This window comes from Heliconius melpomene, chromosome 12 (assembly GCF_056956725.1).
Source record: "Heliconius melpomene rosina isolate 202511_hmr_F chromosome 12, ASM5695672v1, whole genome shotgun sequence".
In the NCBI taxonomy this organism is placed as follows: Eukaryota; Metazoa; Arthropoda; class Insecta; order Lepidoptera; family Nymphalidae; genus Heliconius; species Heliconius melpomene.
The window spans coordinates 5,621,955-5,641,312 of NC_140400.1; the positions used below are offsets into that span (position 1 = coordinate 5,621,955).

At 32.3% G+C, this 19,358-nt stretch overlaps 2 protein-coding genes across 3 annotated transcripts; both read right to left on the bottom strand.

Moving 5' to 3' along the window:
* Positions 1–604: 604 nt before the first annotated feature.
* On the bottom strand, positions 605–8,796 carry LOC146533594 (myrosinase 1-like). 2 transcript variants are annotated; one of them, XM_085194583.1, is made up of 11 exons: positions 8,647–8,796; positions 5,963–6,072; positions 5,406–5,553; positions 5,011–5,177; positions 4,105–4,362; positions 3,731–3,819; positions 3,040–3,187; positions 2,479–2,639; positions 1,966–2,118; positions 1,198–1,289; positions 605–764 (listed from the first exon to the last, which is right to left on the bottom strand). In XM_085194583.1, the coding sequence occupies exons 1-11, from the start codon at positions 8,670–8,672 to the stop codon at positions 623–625; spliced, it is 1,494 nt and encodes a 497-aa protein (XP_085050709.1). In that variant the 5' UTR covers positions 8,673–8,796; the 3' UTR covers positions 605–622. The 2 variants fall into 2 exon arrangements, with proteins under 2 accessions (XP_085050709.1, XP_085050708.1); XM_085194582.1 differs by lacking the exon at positions 8,647–8,796 and adding an exon at positions 7,215–7,404.
* Positions 8,797–11,358: 2,562 nt separating this feature from the next.
* LOC146533595 (uncharacterized) lies at positions 11,359–15,411 on the bottom strand. The gene has a single exon (XM_085194219.1). It carries the CDS (start codon positions 15,208–15,210, stop codon positions 14,461–14,463), a length of 750 nt encoding a protein of 249 aa, XP_085050345.1. The 5' UTR covers positions 15,211–15,411; the 3' UTR covers positions 11,359–14,460.
* Positions 15,412–19,358: the final 3,947 nt, after the last annotated feature.

Sequence of the window (19,358 nt, forward strand, 5' to 3'; positions counted from 1 at the left end):
AAATTCAAACTTCAACTTCAACCGCACTAATCGATCAATCATGAATAAAATCATGAAAAAAAACTATTTTTTATATTTGTACCGTAATACCGTAATAATTATAAGTATGCTACCATTATTTAAACTTTTTTTTTCAGCTTCAAACTGTATCGCCTACTTAGCAGAGTATATGGAGTGAACCTGTGAAAATACAGACACTCCGTGAATATTACTTCTTCTTTCCCCCCACACATTATTATACTGAATTCTGGAGGTATGTCATGTTGAGTGGTGGAACGTGACGCCCCGACCAGAGCAAAGTTTACAAAAATATTTAACCGCTGTTTTATTATAATTAAAATAATTTAAGGCTTCCATGAGGTACGGGTGCGCCGCTACGTTCACATTTCTGTACGTTTCCCAACAAACTGTTGTTCATTAGTTATTGTGTAGCAAATTATGCCTCTTTAGAATCGTCCTGGCTATTGCTTAAAAATCGCTTAAAAACAGCGAGCGATTCCCTATATCTTACTATGCAGATTAAAATACACACTACACAGATTTGTTGAAATCTAATCAAAATCGGTTTCATAAATAGTTTTTGTGGGTGTTATGGTACACCGTTAAAGAAGTAAAACACCAATTAAAGTTCATTATTTATATAATTACTAGATAATTCTGTACTTCTAGTACGTATCACATTTGTGTAGTAGTAAGCAGAATCGCGTGGCGTTCTTGTGCGTTCTGGAGAGTTGAAATCCACTGCGTAAAGGCCAAATTTGCTTCTGAAATATAAATATTCAAGGTTTAATATTTTAATGGGGAACATAGTGCCTTGACCTTCAGGATAAACAGAGGTTGATTCTGGAGAAAGTGTGAAGCTATCGTTATCGTTAGCGAATGTGTACAGCACACCCTGGTGCGGACTCCTAAGTCCGACGTGCCATCGACACTTATTTTTAATGAAAGTGAAGATCCGGGTGTCTGAACCAGCTCAGAGCGTGATTTTCGATATCACAGCCTATTCTGGTACACAGGGTATAAACAGAAGCTTAATCAGCTTCTATAAATAGCTTCTACTGAACGTTAAATAATTTGAACGCAATGCAGCGAAGAAATGTAATTTTTCAGTTCTGTCCAATTCTCTAGTCATGGCTTGATTGTTACTTAGGTAATATCTTATTAATCAACCCTGATCCAGTCCAGTAAGCCACTTACGAAAATCCCGAACCCCACTCGTAGTTATCCATCATAGTCCACGCTGTATATCCTGTCACGTTTACTTTATCCTCGTAAATTGCAAGAAGAATCTAAAAACAGAAGAAAATAATAAAACTTATTTTATTCTATTATTTTTTTATTTCTGCCAGTTTGATTTAAATTAAATAATAAAACTTTAAATAAAGATATGCTTATTTGGATTAAGTTTTTTCAATTTAAGCCTAAAGACAATCGCAAAGAACCTAATGTCAAGACACTCCATTCTTTGTTGTCCATTTCACATGTTAAATGATGAATTCATCGTCAATTGTCATCCATTTAAGTATAAAAATTAAATTGTTTCATTTTCTGGCGTGGACATCGAACCCACAGGTTTAAACCCAAGGTTAAATTAAATGCTGCGCCACTAGAAATATAAAAGCAATAATGTACATATATTTTTCTTTAATAAAAACTAAATAAACTAAAAGGCTCTAGTGGCGCAGCGGCACAAGGATGTGACTGTAACGCGATGGCTATGGGTTCGATCCCCACTCGAGGAAGAGAAATATTTATTTACGTGTATATTTCCCGTTCTTCGCTCTGGTGTCCAGGCAAGGCGCGGCGTTGAGTTCTGACACTCAACACGCAATGCCTCCAGAATTCGGCAGAAAGTGGGGAACAGAGGTTCCCTCTGTCTACCCTGCTGTGTGCGGGATACAGCGTGTAGCAAAGAAAAAAAAGAACACAAACAATTTAAAAATTTACTGCTAAATTATAGTTTACCTGTTCCAAATGGTCCTTGTAATAGTGAACTCTATCGCGGTCGCGCAAATTGTATTCGGACGATGTGTATCCGTTCTCATATATCACGATTTCAATATCTCCAAAACTTTTTTGCACCCAGGATAATTGGTTGCGTATTCCTTCTGGGTATACCTGTAATAAATGAAAACATCTATTATTAAGGACATTTATAGATCTAGTAGAACCATTAACAATGATTTTTAATTTTTTTGTCAGTCAGTCGACAAAATGACTGCTTTATTTAATTGTCTAAAATTTCAATTTTCAGTATTTTTATTGTCTAGTATTAAATATTGTTTTTAAAATGATGATGATACTAAAACACGAAAATAATTCAAATTAGCAAATAAATATTTAATATATACTATAGTTACTTATACTTAGGCGCTACAAATTTATCTTTGTTTCTAAATATGTCGACGGACTAACAGAATATTCTTATGGTATATGTATTATTAAAGAAAGGAACAGTAAAATAACGATACTACTTACATAAAACCAAGAGGAACCACCCGTTTTCCAATCAGGATCGTTATCCAAATATACATCCAATTCCGTTATGTAGCTAAAAAAGTCAGCACTTCTTTCATCTTGTTTCGCCTGTCTCACAAGCCTACTAGTATAATAGTTCAATCCGAAGAAATCTGCGGAGCCTGCGAAAAAATATCATCCCGAAGACAGGATTTTAAATTTATACAATTGTTCACTTCTTATTTAAAATACTCTTAAATAATCATATTAGAATAGGAATTTTAAGTACAAAAGTATCGCTTAAAAATGCCTGCGTGGAAATAGCCTGAGTGGAAGTTAGGTTACTCGGGAATGGGAACCATCGGGAATGTGTTCGGGATAAACGGTCTTTGCATCAGAGATTACCAGGACACCATACGTAATATTTCATTCGTTGCTGTCTTAGGATCCGTGACGTAGTGCATAAGCTTCAACATGAGATAGCCTGAGATAGCATGACCACATTGCCAACTAGACTAAAAACTACGGAACTACTACTCAATAACGCGCACGTTGTGATGCATTCTAAGATAAAATAAGTACCTCTAATAAGCTCTTTCTCTTCATCAGTAAAATCGGGTAATCTGGATTTTCTAAGTCCTTTCTTCAGACTATTTTCTGCTATTATCCTTTGTATGGTGTGCGGCCAGCCGCCAGTTTTCGAGTATATAGGATAACAGAACAATCCTGACTAGAAAAAAAAATCATTATTTGTTTATTTTGGTTTACTATTACAACATTTTGAAATAAATATTTTATCAGCCGTTTGAAAGCAAACACTGCAAGCGTATACAGTGTCCGAATTGACAACTACTATCAGAATTAAAATATGAAATAAAAAGAAAAAAAATACAGTCGAATTGATAACCTCCTTTTCTTAGAGAAGTCGGTTAAAAATAAACAAAACATAACTCATAAAAAAAAGAACGGACGTATGTCGTAGATAAAAATAACAATACACTAAAACTGATAAAACATTGACCTTTCCTTATATGCGTTAATTGTATGGTGGAGGCAATATAACTACAATTAACAATACAACATTATAAAACTTGGTACCTTAGTATCGATTATATAATTAGAATTAGATTTTTAATTACTTTATTTTCATATATAATTTTTTCTTGAGTAGTCTTATTTTTATTCACGTTTTTATTATTAAATTTATTACTTATTCATGATTGACAATTTATGGTCTATTTTATAATAGAAATTTAACAATAAATAAACATACATATATTTCGGTTGCCAGTTCTGTAAGCTTCTCGTCGTCTTTCGTCGCTGGTATCAAATTAAATAGCTGGTTTACAATTCCAATACGACCTGTTGATCAAAACATATTTTCATAGTTATTGGAAAAAATGACTGAGGGGTAAAATATTAAAAAAAAATCTAAAATGGTTGAAATGAGAAATATTTTCACAATTTTTGAACGTGCTGTTCTGAATTATCGTCCCTTATAACTTCTTTCGTCATTTAAATACACAATAATATCTCATAAATCTTCCATTATTCTTCTTCTCTACAGCTTGTGGAGCGTGTTATCTAGATATTCATAGAGTACTATATTTATATTGTTTCTTCCTCCATATAAAGATCATTACTTACCATTATATATTTGTTTAAATTCCTCCCTATATACCTTCGCAACCTTCCCATGAGCTACCATAGCGTTTTTTACACACTGAAAGTAGCCAATATCATAATCTATTACACCTGGACCTAAATTAGAAGTGTAAGCTAGGTTGCACATGATGAAAGGTTCGTTAATAGATATCCAAGTCTTCACTTTGTCACCATATAAAGAGAACAAAACCCTCGCGTAGTCAGCAAGCCAATCAGTTATTAGAGGGTTTGCCCATCCACCTGCAAAAACAAAATTTAATTAAGCTGTGAATTGATGTTAATGGTAAGTACTATCTAACTTTGCTCCAGCCTAAATAAAATATTCTAAATGTATAAACATCTCCTCGTATGGAGTTTGATTACTAATTTGACCATTATCAAAAAAGTTCGTCCAAATTTAAAATGTGGTGAGTTTTTTATTTACAATTTCACACTTTTACCCGCATAGTAGGGTAGACAGTGAGAACCTGGTGTTGAGATATTCCGTTTCTATTTTCCGCCCAATTTTCGTAACACTGATAGACGTGAGTTTACAGTATCTTATTACCATGTCTCAATATAAGTGTATTTCAATGAATAAATTGGTCGTTCAAACACTAAATTGTCTCCCTAATCAAAAGTAATCAAAAGTAATCAAAAGTAATCAAAAGTAATCAAAAATAATCAAAAGTAATCAACACTTGATCAAATGTGCTATAAAAATCAAAGAAGCTAAATTGAAATAATGTTTGCAGGGTACACAGAATATACGCTTATAGCTTCATTCATATTTATATCATCAATAAATTTGACTATGGGCTTCATTAGTGCATTCAATAAAATAAACTCTTCAATTTTATATTATTTGTAAAGAAGTATAAGTAGAAAAGTCTGGTTTCAGTAACTTACCTAAGTCTTCAAGTCTTTGTGGTAAGTCAAAATGATAGATAGTGACTACTGGTTCTATTTTTCTTTTCAGTAAGCCGTTAATTAGATTTTTATAATATTCATAACCAGCTTTGCTCACATACTCTGGTGTACCTCTGGGTAATATTCTTGACCATGATATTGAAAATCTGAAAAATAAAAATAATTTCAAAGTTTTCACTATATCAACTTTGTGTAAAATACGCATTAATGCGTACCCCAAAACGTACACTTGACTCTAAGCTTCTCATTTTGGCTAAATTCAAGCATATTGTCAACCAACACACAATACATCTTAAGTGCTAAGATACTCTCCATTTTCCATACTTTTGTTTGTCTCGCTAGAAGAGTAAACGAAATTAAAGATAAAAAATAACCTGTAAAAATCTAATTCTAAATCTGAAGCGATTTGTATATCATCTTGCCATCGATGATACGAGTCACATGCCACATCTCCATTGCCGTCATCATCTGTCGAATTTGGATAATTGTGAAAGTAATCATCCCATATACTAGGAGCTTTATCTGTAATAATAAAAACTAAAATTAGCTTCACACTGGTTCCCGCGCACAGCAGGGAGAGGAAACCTAGTGTTAAGGCACCGTTCCCCACTTTCTGTTGAATTCTTGAGTTGCGTGTTGAAAGGCAGAACTCAACGCCGCGCTTTGCCTCGACAACAGAGCGAAAAAATGGAAATATAAACGTAAATAAATATTTCACCTCTTCGAGTGGGGATCGAACCCACAACCGTCGCGTTACAGTCACACCCTTGTGCCATCAGTTAGATCAATTTAGTTAAGATAACACAATTTGGTACGCATAAGACTTATCTTAGTAGTCTTTACTACTTCTTTACAGTCTTTTTTTCTTTTTTCCAGTCCGTATTTCGATTTACTGTACAAAATAAAAAAAAATCAGTAAAAAAAATCTTACCATCGGCGTTCCATCCGCCTTCAACTTGGTAAGCTGAAGTCGCAGCGCCAAACTTAAAGTGTTGAGGAAACTTCAATTCATTTTTTCCCGAAGCTCCGCATAGCACTAAACTATAAAAAGAGTAAACAAATTGATTAGTTATAATAATAATTCTTTAGATTTTTCTTTTATTAAGTTCGGTAAGTACTCGTTCGAATTGAAATATTATTCATCTTTTAGAGGAAGATGAACCTCGGGCACATAGAATACGCCATATATCTATATATATAAAAGGACTTGTCCTCACTGACTGAGGTAAGACGCGCGCACAGCCGTAACCGCTGTGCGTAGAAACGTGAAATTTGGACAGATGTTTATTTTCGTAATCTGGACATCCACTAAGAAGGGATTTTGAACAATTTTAACCCTAAAGGGGTGAAATAGGGGTTCAAAGTTTGTATGGAAAAAAAATTAAATCAGCGCCAATTTTTATAAAATTTGAAATTTAGATTTTTAAAAGTATTTAATTGAACACGTGTTTCATGGTTTTCTAGAATTCAACCCCTAAGAGTGCAAATAAGGAGTTGAAAGTTTGTATGAGAAAATTCTTAAATCGCCATCGATTTTTATAAAATTTGATATTTAGACTCTTAAAAATATTTAATTGAACATATGTTTCATGGTTTTCTAGAATTCACCCCCTAAGGGTGCAGATAAGGGGTTGAAAGTTTGTATGGAAAAATCTTTAAATCGCCACCGATTTTTATAAAATTTGAAATTTAGACTCTTAAAAATATTTCATTGAACATATGTTTCATGGGTTATTAGAATTCACCCTTAAATACGCAAGCGAAGCTGCGCGCGTCCGCTAGTCCTATATAAAACGAGAACTCTTACTTATTTTAAATATATATACATTATATTTATACTTTTTGTAACTTAGAAATGCTTGAAAAATATGAAATATTTTATTAACGATTTTTAAGTCCAGAATAGATAATGTAATTTTGTTTAAGATATAACCTAACCTAATATGTTACACTGCCTGCACTAAAAAGGTTTTGAGACTTCTATGCCAAATGATAATTTAATAAATTATATCTATTTTATTACTTTTAATCGCTTATTTAATCCTACATTAAACCTGTAAAATTAAGTATTTAGAAGAAGCAGAAGCCCCTTTTCCCTTCAATATATTAAGTCTTACCATAAATATTGTTATAAAGAAAAACATTTTTTTTTTTTTTTCCAAACCTTTATTACTATTACTTACATGTTAATATAGAACATTGTTACAAAATCATTAAAATTATATGATATATAGAGCTTCTTCGAAGTGGTCTCCATTTGTTGCTGCACCTTAAAGTATTAGTTAAAGCAGCAGAACAGGCACTCTTGCTATGCAAAAATTCTTCATTGCCGATTGCTGAGCTTTACGACCCGGCGGCGCATCATACATAAACTTTCGAGAAAAAATCTCTTGTTTTCGAACAGGATTTCTTCTAATTCTTACTCTTACTGCTTTCATCGCCTTTTTTATACGAACACTACGTGGACGGCCAGTTTTTTTTTCTGTCACAAATAGAGAAGGTTTCGTTGTTCCTTTCTGGTACACACATACATACAACATTTCACTAATATAAAACGTATGGAGGATATTTAAAAAATGCATTCAACACCCTAACCTACTTTAAGTGATGCAATCATAGACATTCGGCTCTCCTTATCACTCCGCTCCATTTTAATTTCACAAAATGTTTTACAACATATTTATGCAAAATTAAAAAAAATATCAATGAACAAACGTATAAAAATGACAGATTTCAAATTCAAAAGTAATATTTTAAATTTGTTTATTTTTAAATGTAATAGATGGCCGGACTAAGTATATCGATGTATATATTTAATTTACATCACATATGTTTCTAAAGTAAAATTTAAAAACATTAAATTTTAAATTGTACATATCTAATTAATTTTTCAATTCTATTCATTCAGTTCGTTCCGGGTAATTAATCTTTTATTACTTGTTTACAAGTTAAAATTTAACTTTAACTTTAAATTCTAACATTATACAGTTAAAATTATAATTGCTGTTAAAATTGTAAATGTAATCTTTAAATTGGACAATTGAATACGTAATTAAAATAAAAAATATATATATTCAAATTTTACATATAATATTTAAACGAGAGCGTCGTAGCCGTCTGCCGGGAATGCAATGGTTATGGGTTCGATTCCCCCTCTAAGGAGTGAATTATTTTTATTTATTAAAATGGGCAACAAGACTAAGTGCAGCTCTAAATAGAATCAAATCGTACTTAGGCAACAAAAAAAATTAAAATAAAAAATTAGTCAATGTATTTTTTTTTCACTTGAATCCATAAATAAGTCATTTTATTAAATGAACTACCTAGTTGAAATTTATAATACACTCGATAAATACCCAAATATTAAAAAAAACAAAGCTTCTAAGAATCATATTGGAACGTTTCAAAATATTTTAAAATTTATTAAACCGCACAAATAAAATGATTACCAAAATAAAAACACATCACCTATATGCACAATTATAATAAAAAATCACTTCACTCCAAATCACTTTTTATATAAAAGTCTTTAAGCACTTTATAATATATTTTTTTGTTAATAAGTTATTATTGTTTTTTTTGTACGAATTACAAAGATTACATAATATACCGTACCAAACAAGTGTAGCTGTCGCCTTCATAATTGTACAAACAATGTTATACAATTGTAAGAACCACCTATTTATACGAGGACTACCGATAGGGGCGTATCGACCCGTTAAAATAATATTTAATTTCTATAAAACTGTACTATAAAACTGTATGAATATGTACTTCCATATTTAACTGAGTTTTATAGAAAGATTTAAAAACATCTATACTAAAAATGATCTACCCTCATCGCAGTTATTAATATAATTTTGCTTTTAAAATGTTATTGACCGCTGTTGTATGTTATTGGTTGTATATGTTTTCTGTGCTATACTGAATTAAGTTAGTTTTTAATGTGAATGTCAATAAAAATAAATATATGTACTATATTACTTTAATGTATTACTTATGGCAGTTTTTAACGGCAGAAAAAACCTAATGCTAAGACGTTTCGTCTGCCATTCCCAGCCTGAATTCGAGGCATTGCGTGTTGAGTGGCGAAACTCAACGCCGCGTTTTTGCCTTGGTACCAGAGTGAAGAACATCCCCAAAATTCCAATTCCAAAAAAATACAATTCCAAATATACCATTTCATTTACTTCTTCTAATTAATATTTTAGCATTTCTTTATTTCTTTCTAATATTAAGATCTTTGTTATTTACTTTCACTCCCATATCATTTTGTTATACACTTCGGCAAAGAATTTATAGTACCCGTGATATATTTTTTTAAATTTTGGTTGTTTTAAATAAAACGCTTAAGCCGGATAAATGGTGTATATTTAGTTGTAAATATTTTTAGATATATACGTGTCGAACATTTTGGAGTAGTCCTTGATCACGGGTAGAATGAAGTGGCATCCGTCTATTAGTTCGACGCAACGATTCTTCTTCTCTAGATTCTTGCAGAATGAGCTGATTCTAATTTGCTAGCTGGTGTGATGAGTTTGAGATTTCAAAGTTTGCAGAAACGGGTCGCAGGTGATGAAAAATTTCCAACCGTCTCCTCTATTAAAATTAGGATGTTTTTGTATTTTAAATAGCCTCGAGGATCATTCTAGTAATATATATTTTTATCATAGCGAGGACAGCGAGCTTATTAAATTTGATAGAATGGTTGAGTATATCCGCTTTGTGCTCACTCACAACTGACCTACCACCAGATGTGTTTGTGTGACTTTGACGACAGACGAGTTGTGTCAATATAATTGCATATGTTACCAGCAATCTGAATAATTCAAGTATTCTATACAATACCTCGGCAATGTATAGAATACCAAACAACCCGCGGACGTGCCGTGAAAAAGGACTGGTCTCGTCGCCTACGACGGCGGAGAGTGTGTCGTGAGACTGAGGAGTGAATGATGCCTGTACACTGGGTGTTTACGGCTGTGATGGGGTCGTCGGGATGTACAAGGTGTCGAAGTAGCGGATGCGAGTGGGATGCAGGAGCGTACTTACGATGATGAGGCGATTGAAGTGGGAGGAAATATTTATTTAAATTTATATTTTCGTTTCTTCCCTCTGGTGTATCTGGCGGCAAAGAGTGGGGAACGGAGTGGTGTAACAAGAGAAGATTTTAAACAAGCCTTTTTTTGTAGGTCATCCCATAGCATACACAATAACTTAATTTTACACATCGAAAATTCAAAATCAGTCAGGAGTAAAATTTTAATTAAGTGTGGTTAACTTACTCTTAAAGATTGAAAGATTGTACATGCCAGTACTTTCGCTCGGCCTATCCTGACAATTGCTTATTATTCGTCCTCCATTCCATCCATTTTTGGAGTTTTTATGAAACGACAAAACTAAAATTATTTAAAATTAGTGGGGAGTAAAGTATTTTCGGTAATAATTGAAGCTTTATGAAATATAGCAAAGATTGTATAATAAGAAATAGCTTTTAATTATCAGAATTCTAAAATTTTGACTATGGGATACGTACAAAGGTATCACACACAATCGAGACAGTTGCTTGTAGACAACGTCTTACAAGCAACTGCCTAGATTGACACAATTCCATTGCCTTTATAATCTTTTTCACTTACATCTACCAAAACAACAAACAAAACAAAGGTTACATGAGTTTACTAAAGATATATTTCTAAATATTAGAGTTAAATTTAGAGCCTGCCATCATGCCCATTAAATGCCCATTTAATAATGACTGCCACGAGTTGGGTACGAACTCACAACCAACGCGCTTACAGCCAAACTACTCCACTGTACCACGACGGTCTTAATTTTTTTATATTTACCTATTTATATGTGAATTTTAAATACTTGTTTGACTTGCAACTGTTTAAACATATTTATGTATTATTTATTTTGTATATACATTTTAATTTTATGGTCGTGTAAACAATGTGTCGTAGACTAGTGTTTTATGAACACACTAAATTATGTGTTAAATTATAGTCTTTTTGACAACCTTTGTTTATTATAGATATACTTCCCTTTCTTCATTTCCTCAGATCCCGATCTGGGGAAGGCTTGTGTTCAAAAAGTAGACGACCCTTAGAAATTGCAATATTATTTTTTTTTGGTCCGGGATCTAAGATTTATTCGAAACTTACGTTTGATCGTCGTTGTGTCGTTTATCGATGAAAGTTACCAGTATCTAAGGGTGGATTTATCTTGGACATTTAAATGTGTCCATGTGTCCTACACAGTTCTAAGTTACGTATTTATATATTCATATATAAATTCGTAATAAATACATAAATAAATAAATAATAAAATAAATAAGCCTTTTATTCGGATATAACAGAATATACAATTAACTAGTTGTTTCACTACTACAATATAAATACTAATACAATATAATATTTATTAAAATTATTCGTATATTTGATCCTTTTTCATTTTCTGTGAGTCCGTTTGCCAGTTAGCAAAGGCCTCCTCCAACCTACTCCATTCTATTCTATCTTTAGCTACTCTGCTCCATGTTGTGCCTGCGACCTGCCTAATATCATCGTCCCATCTTTTATGTTGTTTACCTCTCTTCCTTTTGCCGTCCCTTGGGTACCATTGTGTTACTGTTTTAGTCCACTTTTCGTTTCCTCTAATTATATGTCCCGACCACTTCCATTTTAATCTTTTTATTTTTAATGTTACGTCTTGTACCTTTGACTTACTCCTAATGTTTATGCTCCTTATTCTGTCTTTCCTCTTTACTCCAAGCATGCTTCTTTCCATTGCTCTTTGGCAATTAGCAACTTTGTTGATTACGTTTCTTGTTATAGCCCACGTTTGGCTTCCATATGTTAATATTGGCAAGATGCAGACATTGAATAATTTGCTTTTTGTTGCTATATGGAAATTTTTGTCCTTCATTACTTCCTTTAGGCCCCAGTACCTTCGCCAACTGTTTGCTATCCTTCTTTCGATTTCTTTATTTATGTTTTCTGTGGGTGATATCAGCTGTCCAAGGTATATATAATCCTCAACATAACTAATTTGTGACTCTCCTACATTTATGCTGCTTTTGTATCTATTAGTCATTGCTTTTGTTTTTTCAGAATTCAATTTTAATCCTACTTTCTCACTCTCAGATGCTAAATCATTTAACATTCTGTTTAGGTCTTCTGGTGTTTTCGCAAATAACACAATATCATCGGCAAATCTTAAGTGTGTTAGATTGCGGCCATCTATGTTTAGGCCTAGATTGTCCCACTCAAGTTTCCTAAAGATCATTTCCAAAACAGCAGAGAAAAGCTTTGGAGAGAGAGGATCTCCTTGCCTTACTCCTTTTTGTATCTGAAACGAATCTCCTTTCTTTTCTAGTGAAATACACGCAGAGCTATTTTTGTATACATTTCTGATCAATCTTATATATTTTTGTTCAATTCCCTGTTCTTTCAACGCCTCCCAAATGTTGGAGTGTATTAATGAGTCGAATGCCTTGCTATAATCAATAAATGCTAAGTAATATATAAGTTGATATTCCGCATACTTCTCGATGATTTGCCTAACAACTTGGATATGATCGAGTACTGAGAAGTCTCTTCTAAAACCTGCCTGTTCTTTTGGCTGTTGTTCGTCAAGTTTTTTTTCTATTCGTTTGAGTATTACCTTTGCAAATATTTTATAAAGGTTTGACATCAAACTTATGGGCCGATAGTTACCAATATCGAACTGGTCTCCCTTTTTGTACAGTAGGATTATATTGGATTTTGACCATTGATATGGAGTCGTTTCTGTGTTCATAATGTCGTTAAAGATTTCTTTAAGAATAGGCGTTATCGTTCCTTTCACTTGTTTAAGTATTTCGTTGCTTATTCCATCGGGACCTGGAGCTTTATTATCTTTTTGGGATTCTATTGCGAATTCTATTTCTTCACGCATGATACTGGGTACGGGTGAGATTTCTAATAATTCTATTTCTTTTTTGGTTGTGGTGCTTACGTATAATTCTTTATAATATGATGTGGCAATTTCTAAAATTCCTTGTCTTCTATTCTCTTTCGATGTGTTTTTGCCTTTCATCTGTACTATCCAGTCCCTTGTGTTAGTTAGCTCCTTGTATGCCTTTTTTAATCCTCCTGTCTGTAAAATGTGTCTCTGTATTGTTTCTGTTCTTCTTTGAGTTCTGTCTTTTCTGATACTTTCTTTAATTTTTTTGCTGATTATTGTTATTTTCTTTCTACTATCGTTAGTGTTTTTTCTATTTATAATGTCCCTTCTTTCATTGAGGAGATTAGTAGTTTTGGCAGATATCCACTTGTTAGATAGGTCTTTTTTATTAGTCATTAATTGAATGGATGTTTTAATTTTAGCTTCCAGCCAATTGTATTTTTCTTGCATTTCCATGTTTGATGCCTCTTTATCATAAATCAAAAGTTCTGAATTTAAGGAATTTCCTATCTGTTCTGTTTGGTGTTTCGTAGGTTTCATATTTAGCATATTCATTCTTGGTCTTGAGTTTTTTGGTGGAGTGGTCAGCAGTTCAGCTCGAATCATTCGATGGTTGGTATTGAAATTCAGATTATTTATGACTTTCATATTTGAAAAGTATTTGCTTTTATTAGTCATTATGAAATCTATTTCATTTTTTGTCTTTCCATCTGGGGATATCCAGGTCCACATCTTGCTTTCTTTCTTCTTGAACATTGTGTTTAATATTTTCAAACCATTTTCCAATGCAAAGTTTACAAGTTTCTCTCCGTTTCTGCTTCTTTTTTTTTTCCTATATAAAAAAGGTCCCAAGACTATGTCTTCTTCTGCTTGTCGTTCTCCAATCTGGGCATTAAAATCCCCCAGTACAACAAGGTTTTTGTGGGCATGGTTTTGGATTGTTTTATTTAATTCTTGGTAAAATAAGTCTATTGATTTTGTATCGGATTGTTCTGTGGGTGAGTATACTTGTATGAGGGACCAACAGTCTTTATATCCCGGAAGCTTAATGTTCATTAATGCGATGCGCTCTGATATTCCTACAAAACTCTCCACATAATTTGAAAGATGTTTTTTTACAATGAAACCTACCCCGTAATGCCCTGGAGTTGTACCTATGTGGTATAGAAGGAAATCTGGATGAGAAATAATTCTCTCTCCCATTCGCCTTACTTCGCTCAAGCCTACGATGTCCCATTTGATTTTTTCTAACGCATATGTAAGTTCTGTAAGATTTTCGTCATTTTTTAGTGTAAGAACATTGACGGCTGCAACGTAGATTTTAGATTTTTTGTGATTTTTTTCATGTTTTCTTTTGTGGTTAGTTGGAGGGTTGTGGTCTCTTTTCCCCACGAGGACCAGTCGGCTTGGGGAAGATTGTGTTAGTTCTTTTGTTTGGTTTTCATAATTTAGTTGGATAGTCCGTTTACCGGTTGTTAATTGCTATTGATTTTTGTGTGGGTGGATGTCAGTAAGGGAGCTTGATCGAGTTCTCATCAAATCGTAGGCGTTTGTCCTGTTAGTTTTAATAGAAGTTATTGTCTGTTGCTTTTTAGGTTTAGTTGTCGGCCTTAATTGTGGTGAAGTAGATATTTCTCTTTTCCTTTTGTCGGTACTAGGTCCTTTGACTATCAGCTTATCATTTTTCAAAAAAGCAATGTTCCCCTTTTTTTTCTCTTCTATTAGTTGTGGTAGTAAAGACTTTCTCTTTTCCATCATTTCTTTAGAATAGTCTTCTGATATATAGATTCCCTTTAAACTTTTTTTATTCTTCATAATATGGTCTTTCTTCCACCCATTTATTAATGAAAGTAATACAGGTCTATGTTTGCCCTCAGTTTTGTTTCTTCCTAGACGGTATAGTCTATTCACTTCATTTTCTGCTACAGATATATTTAAATCTTTTTTGAAAATATCTTTAACTATATCCAAAAGCTTTGTTGTCGAATTTTCACTCTCCTCTAAACCATAGATAACCATGTTATTACTTTTCTTTTCTTTTTTTAAGTACTCAATCTCACTCTTCAAGGTTGAAACTGATTGTTTTAATTTTTCATTTTCTTCAATAATAGGAGATAATTTTTTATCTATATGGTTCATTAAATTCTTCGTAAGAGTCTCTTTTAGTTCCATTGACTGTTTCTGCATTTCTATCTTCATATTATCGAATAATAATTGGAATTGTTGATCCATGTTATTATAATAATGCAAGGAACGGAACGTAAATGTAGATTGGTAGAAAATATTTATTTTGTGAAGGTAGTTGTCAAAGTAGCCGTCTGACGTTAGATTCCGAACAATTGAATGTTGTTGTAAATTTTACCTCAATGATTTTTGGTGTTTGCTTCGTTAATCTTGAAAATATTCCAGAATTATTTCTTCTGTTGTATTAATGTTTTTAGCACTGTGGTTCCCCAAGTGTAACTTTATATAATATTTTAATTAGTGTTTTTTGGTTTCGAGCAGCACAGACTTGTTGACACTTCGACGACCGGAAACGGAACCCAATATCTAACGGATCTTTCTGTAAGAATAAATACATACCAAATAATAAAACTTGAAAATTGTTATGTAATATAATAACACGTAATAGTTTTTAGCATATTTACATTATTATCATTATAATGAATAAATTAAATGGTCGTATACATTCGAGGCCTAGAAAATAGTAACTAGCCTTGGCTATAGAGATATAATAGACTAAGCATTTAAATTAATTTCATTAATGATCACATTTTTCACAGTTATTTATTTAACATTTAATTTAGATAACTAAAGAGTTCGTTGAAATTATTTTAATTGCTTGTAATTTTAAACAGTCGGCCAAATATAGCAATATACAGAGGGGGAACCTACTGTTACGAATACGTTATGTCACTCCATCCTTTATGTTCCACTTAAGATATTGAGTGTTTTTAAGTTGAGTGGTGGAAGTCGCTGATTTGCCTTGTGTCGTTTCCAGGGCGACCAAACGGAAAATAATTAATTTCCCGAAGTTTTTCCACATTTACAGTCAGATGTAAATAAATCATAACAAGTGTATAACAATTTTGACATTTGATGAAAATATATGTATCCAAAAGACGCAGGTTCAAATCCTGCTAGGTTCAAAATTATTAAATGTTTTCCAACAAAAATCTGTAGGTATGTTATATTTCATAGGGAACAGTTGTTTGATCAAAATCGATACAGTAGTTTTTGAATTATTATTGTTTTCGCATCTCAGAATAGGCAGAGAGCCCTAGGAACCTAATGTTAAGGCAACCAAGATTCCTCTGGACGCATTGCGTGTTGAGTTGCGGAACACAAGGATGCGGTTTGCCTTCTGAGAAGAAACGAGGAAATTAAATATTTATTTTTTTGGGAATCGAACCCACATCCTGTTGCGTATACAGTTTCACAATCGAGCATGCGCTACGACAGCCCTTAACATTATACATTATATAGAAAGCTTGCTAATAAACTTGCTAATAAAGTTATTTGAAATCAGATTATTTTTTTAAATAACTTTTTATATATGCATAGAATAATAAACTTCCACGTTATATAACATAAATTTATATTATTCGGAAGATATATACAAGATAGATAGATTAAAGGTATGTGTATATTTTTTTCTTGTGCAGATACAATTGTTTTTGTTGCTAAAATAAATTTTGTTTGTTAGATAAAATCATCGAGGCCAGTCGTGGCGTAGGGGCACAGAGTGCGGCTGTAAATTCGACTGGTTGCGTGTTCGATCCCCACTCGAGGAAATGAAATAATAATTTAAATTCGGCCGAACTCTGAAGACATTGCGTGCTAATGATTTTTTATTACATGCACACAGCAGGGTAGGTAGAGGGGACCTAGTGTTGAAACACTCCGTTCTCCAATTACTGCCGTATACTTTTCAATCATACCGAAATCATAAAAATATTTTTAGAAAAATAATTTTCCTCTAAATAAATTCAAACTCACACCTATCGAGTGTACAGTAAAAAAACTTTCAATACTTCCTCGACGCAACGGCGTCAATAAAATAAAAAAATATATTATAAAATATTATTTTGTCATTTATAATTATTTTAAAAAGAATCAGCTTTATAATTGAACACATTGTAATTAAAATTGTTCTGAATGTTAATTAAGTTTTTCTAATATAAATTATATTTTTTAGAACCGCTAGACTAACTATATGTTGATCTTCGTATTATCCAACGCATTTGCAATTTATATGTTAATTTGTAAAATTATAATTATGGCTTGAATAATAAGTAAAATATTTAATGTTTTCTCTTTTTTCTAAAAAAAATAATTTAAGGTCCTAACTTTCAAGTTAGTAAGTAGGCATATAGTCTTAACTACATATTAGACTATTAATCCTCAAAATTTCAACTTTGCTAAAACGACGTAGGTCTGGGGGGGATCTCAGTCTACAAGAGATAGGGATGAATAATTGCTCTTTAAGTAACGATTTATTTAAGAAATATAATAATTATTGGAATTATTGTGAACTGGACCAATATTAACCCGAGTACCGAATATAAATTAATAATGCTTAAGTTTAGGGGCTGCAATAAAATCATTGAATATAAAAATAAAGGGTTTATTTATTGCATTATGCTTTTGAAATGTTTATTACGAAAACAAATAAATAGTATGCAAACTCAAATCGATTGAAATGAATTGCAAACCGAAAAATGAGTAAAAACTAAAAGATTCAAAGCAAGAATCGGGTAACCTTGCCATTAAATAATGTCTTTATACATTGATTATGTTTTTTTAATTATATCGTTTTTTTAAGCTACAACACTAACTTTCGTTCCGAGCTTAAGCTTATATTAGCGCTATTTTAGTTTTTAAGAACAATAATCAATATTATGTTCTATTATATGTTAATTGAAACCCCCCATGCAAAACACACATCCTGATCGACAAAACGCTGTAAAAGATAAGAAAATATTTATAACGCTATTTTTATTTTGAAGCAAAAGAAAAACTAGTACCAAGAATAAGTATATCCTTTGAGAATTTAAATAAGAGAGTTAATTAGATTGCGATGCTAGATTTAAAATTGAAAATTGTTGCGTCCGTTCCCCTGAATGAGAATCGAACCTACAACTCGTCGCGCTTACAGTCACACTCTGTGCCTCTACGCCACGACTGGCCTTAATAGCCATTTTAGAACCGTTTATAGTATCTACGCAACCTAATATTAACTGAAATAAGCCATAAAATACTTGTAATAAAATCAATAAAATATTCATTATTTAGATCACAGCGTGGGCGTTAATACGTCAATACATAATTCATAAGCAAAATACATTCACTTTAATGTCGGTTATCGCAATTTCGATTTGCATTTAGCAGGGTAAGCAGACCGAACTTCGTGTTTAGACACTTCCCTACTTTCTGAATTCTAAAGGCATTGTTTGATGATTTGACAAGCGGAACTCAACGCCGCACTTTGCCTCGTTGCGAGGGCGAAAAAATAAAAATATTACATATGATATTAATTTCTTTATATGTGTATAGCCATAAGTGTATCCTCCTTATTTGTAAGCGGATGATGATGGATTGTGACCTCGATATTTGTAAGCAGGTTAAAGAAAATATTTAAAAGGGTATGGTGGATCATTAAAAAGTTAAAATTAATGATCACATGTAAGCCTGTCCAATAATTCTTTTACTGCTCAATTGAAGTTGTCAAAAAGTTAACGGGCGAAGTCGAAATTTTATTTATTTTCGTTCTGTATCCCGCATTACATTTAACCTATGGAAACTGATGTTAAGACACTATGTTGATTAACGGCACTTAACGCTGCATATTTTTTTTATTTATTACCGGTCATTCCCCGACTGGAAATCGAACCCTCAACCCAATAATATCCAAAAAAATCCTATTTAAAAATTATGATGTAAATATATCTAAACAGTTGCAAAAATATAAATTATTTCATATAACAGTTTTCCTTATATTGTATCAACGTCATTTCTCCCATACATAATCCGTACTGTACAGACTTATGTAGAAGCTTGCACTTATTTGCGTAAAGTCGATAATTTAGGGTTACGAAAATTATTACGTGAAGAAATAAATGTTAACATGAATTTTAATAGCTTCCTTTTGAAATAATTATACTGTAAGTTGAAATTAATTTTGTAGGTTAAATGTTTATATTTGCATGTAAGACGTCATTTAGGTATCAAGTGTCTAAACAGTGTTTTTAATTTCGATGATCAAAGTCCAAATCAAAAAATTCTAAATAAGATGTTAATATTTTCAGTTCAGTTCTTAATTTATGGCGCTTAATTACGAATAATTTACTTTTACGGTCTACTAAAATTATTGCCTGACA

What these genes read in the sequence shown, in the direction of transcription:
- LOC146533594 (XM_085194582.1), bottom strand. Translation starts at nt 7,288, where the DNA reads ATGGAGACCACTTCGAAGAAGCTCTATATATCATATAATTTTAATGAT. An exon ending in ACAAAGACTTGAAGACTTAG is followed by an intron (nt 4,363 to 5,010) that starts GTAAGTTACTGA and finishes TTGTTTTTGCAG; the next exon opens with GTGGATGGGCAAACCCTCTA. An exon ending in GAGTGGGGTTCGGGATTTTC is followed by an intron (nt 765 to 1,197) that starts GTAAGTGGCTTA and finishes TTTATATTTCAG; the next exon opens with AAGCAAATTTGGCCTTTACG.
- LOC146533595 (XM_085194219.1), bottom strand. Translation starts at nt 15,210, where the DNA reads ATGGATCAACAATTCCAATTATTATTCGATAATATGAAGATAGAAATG.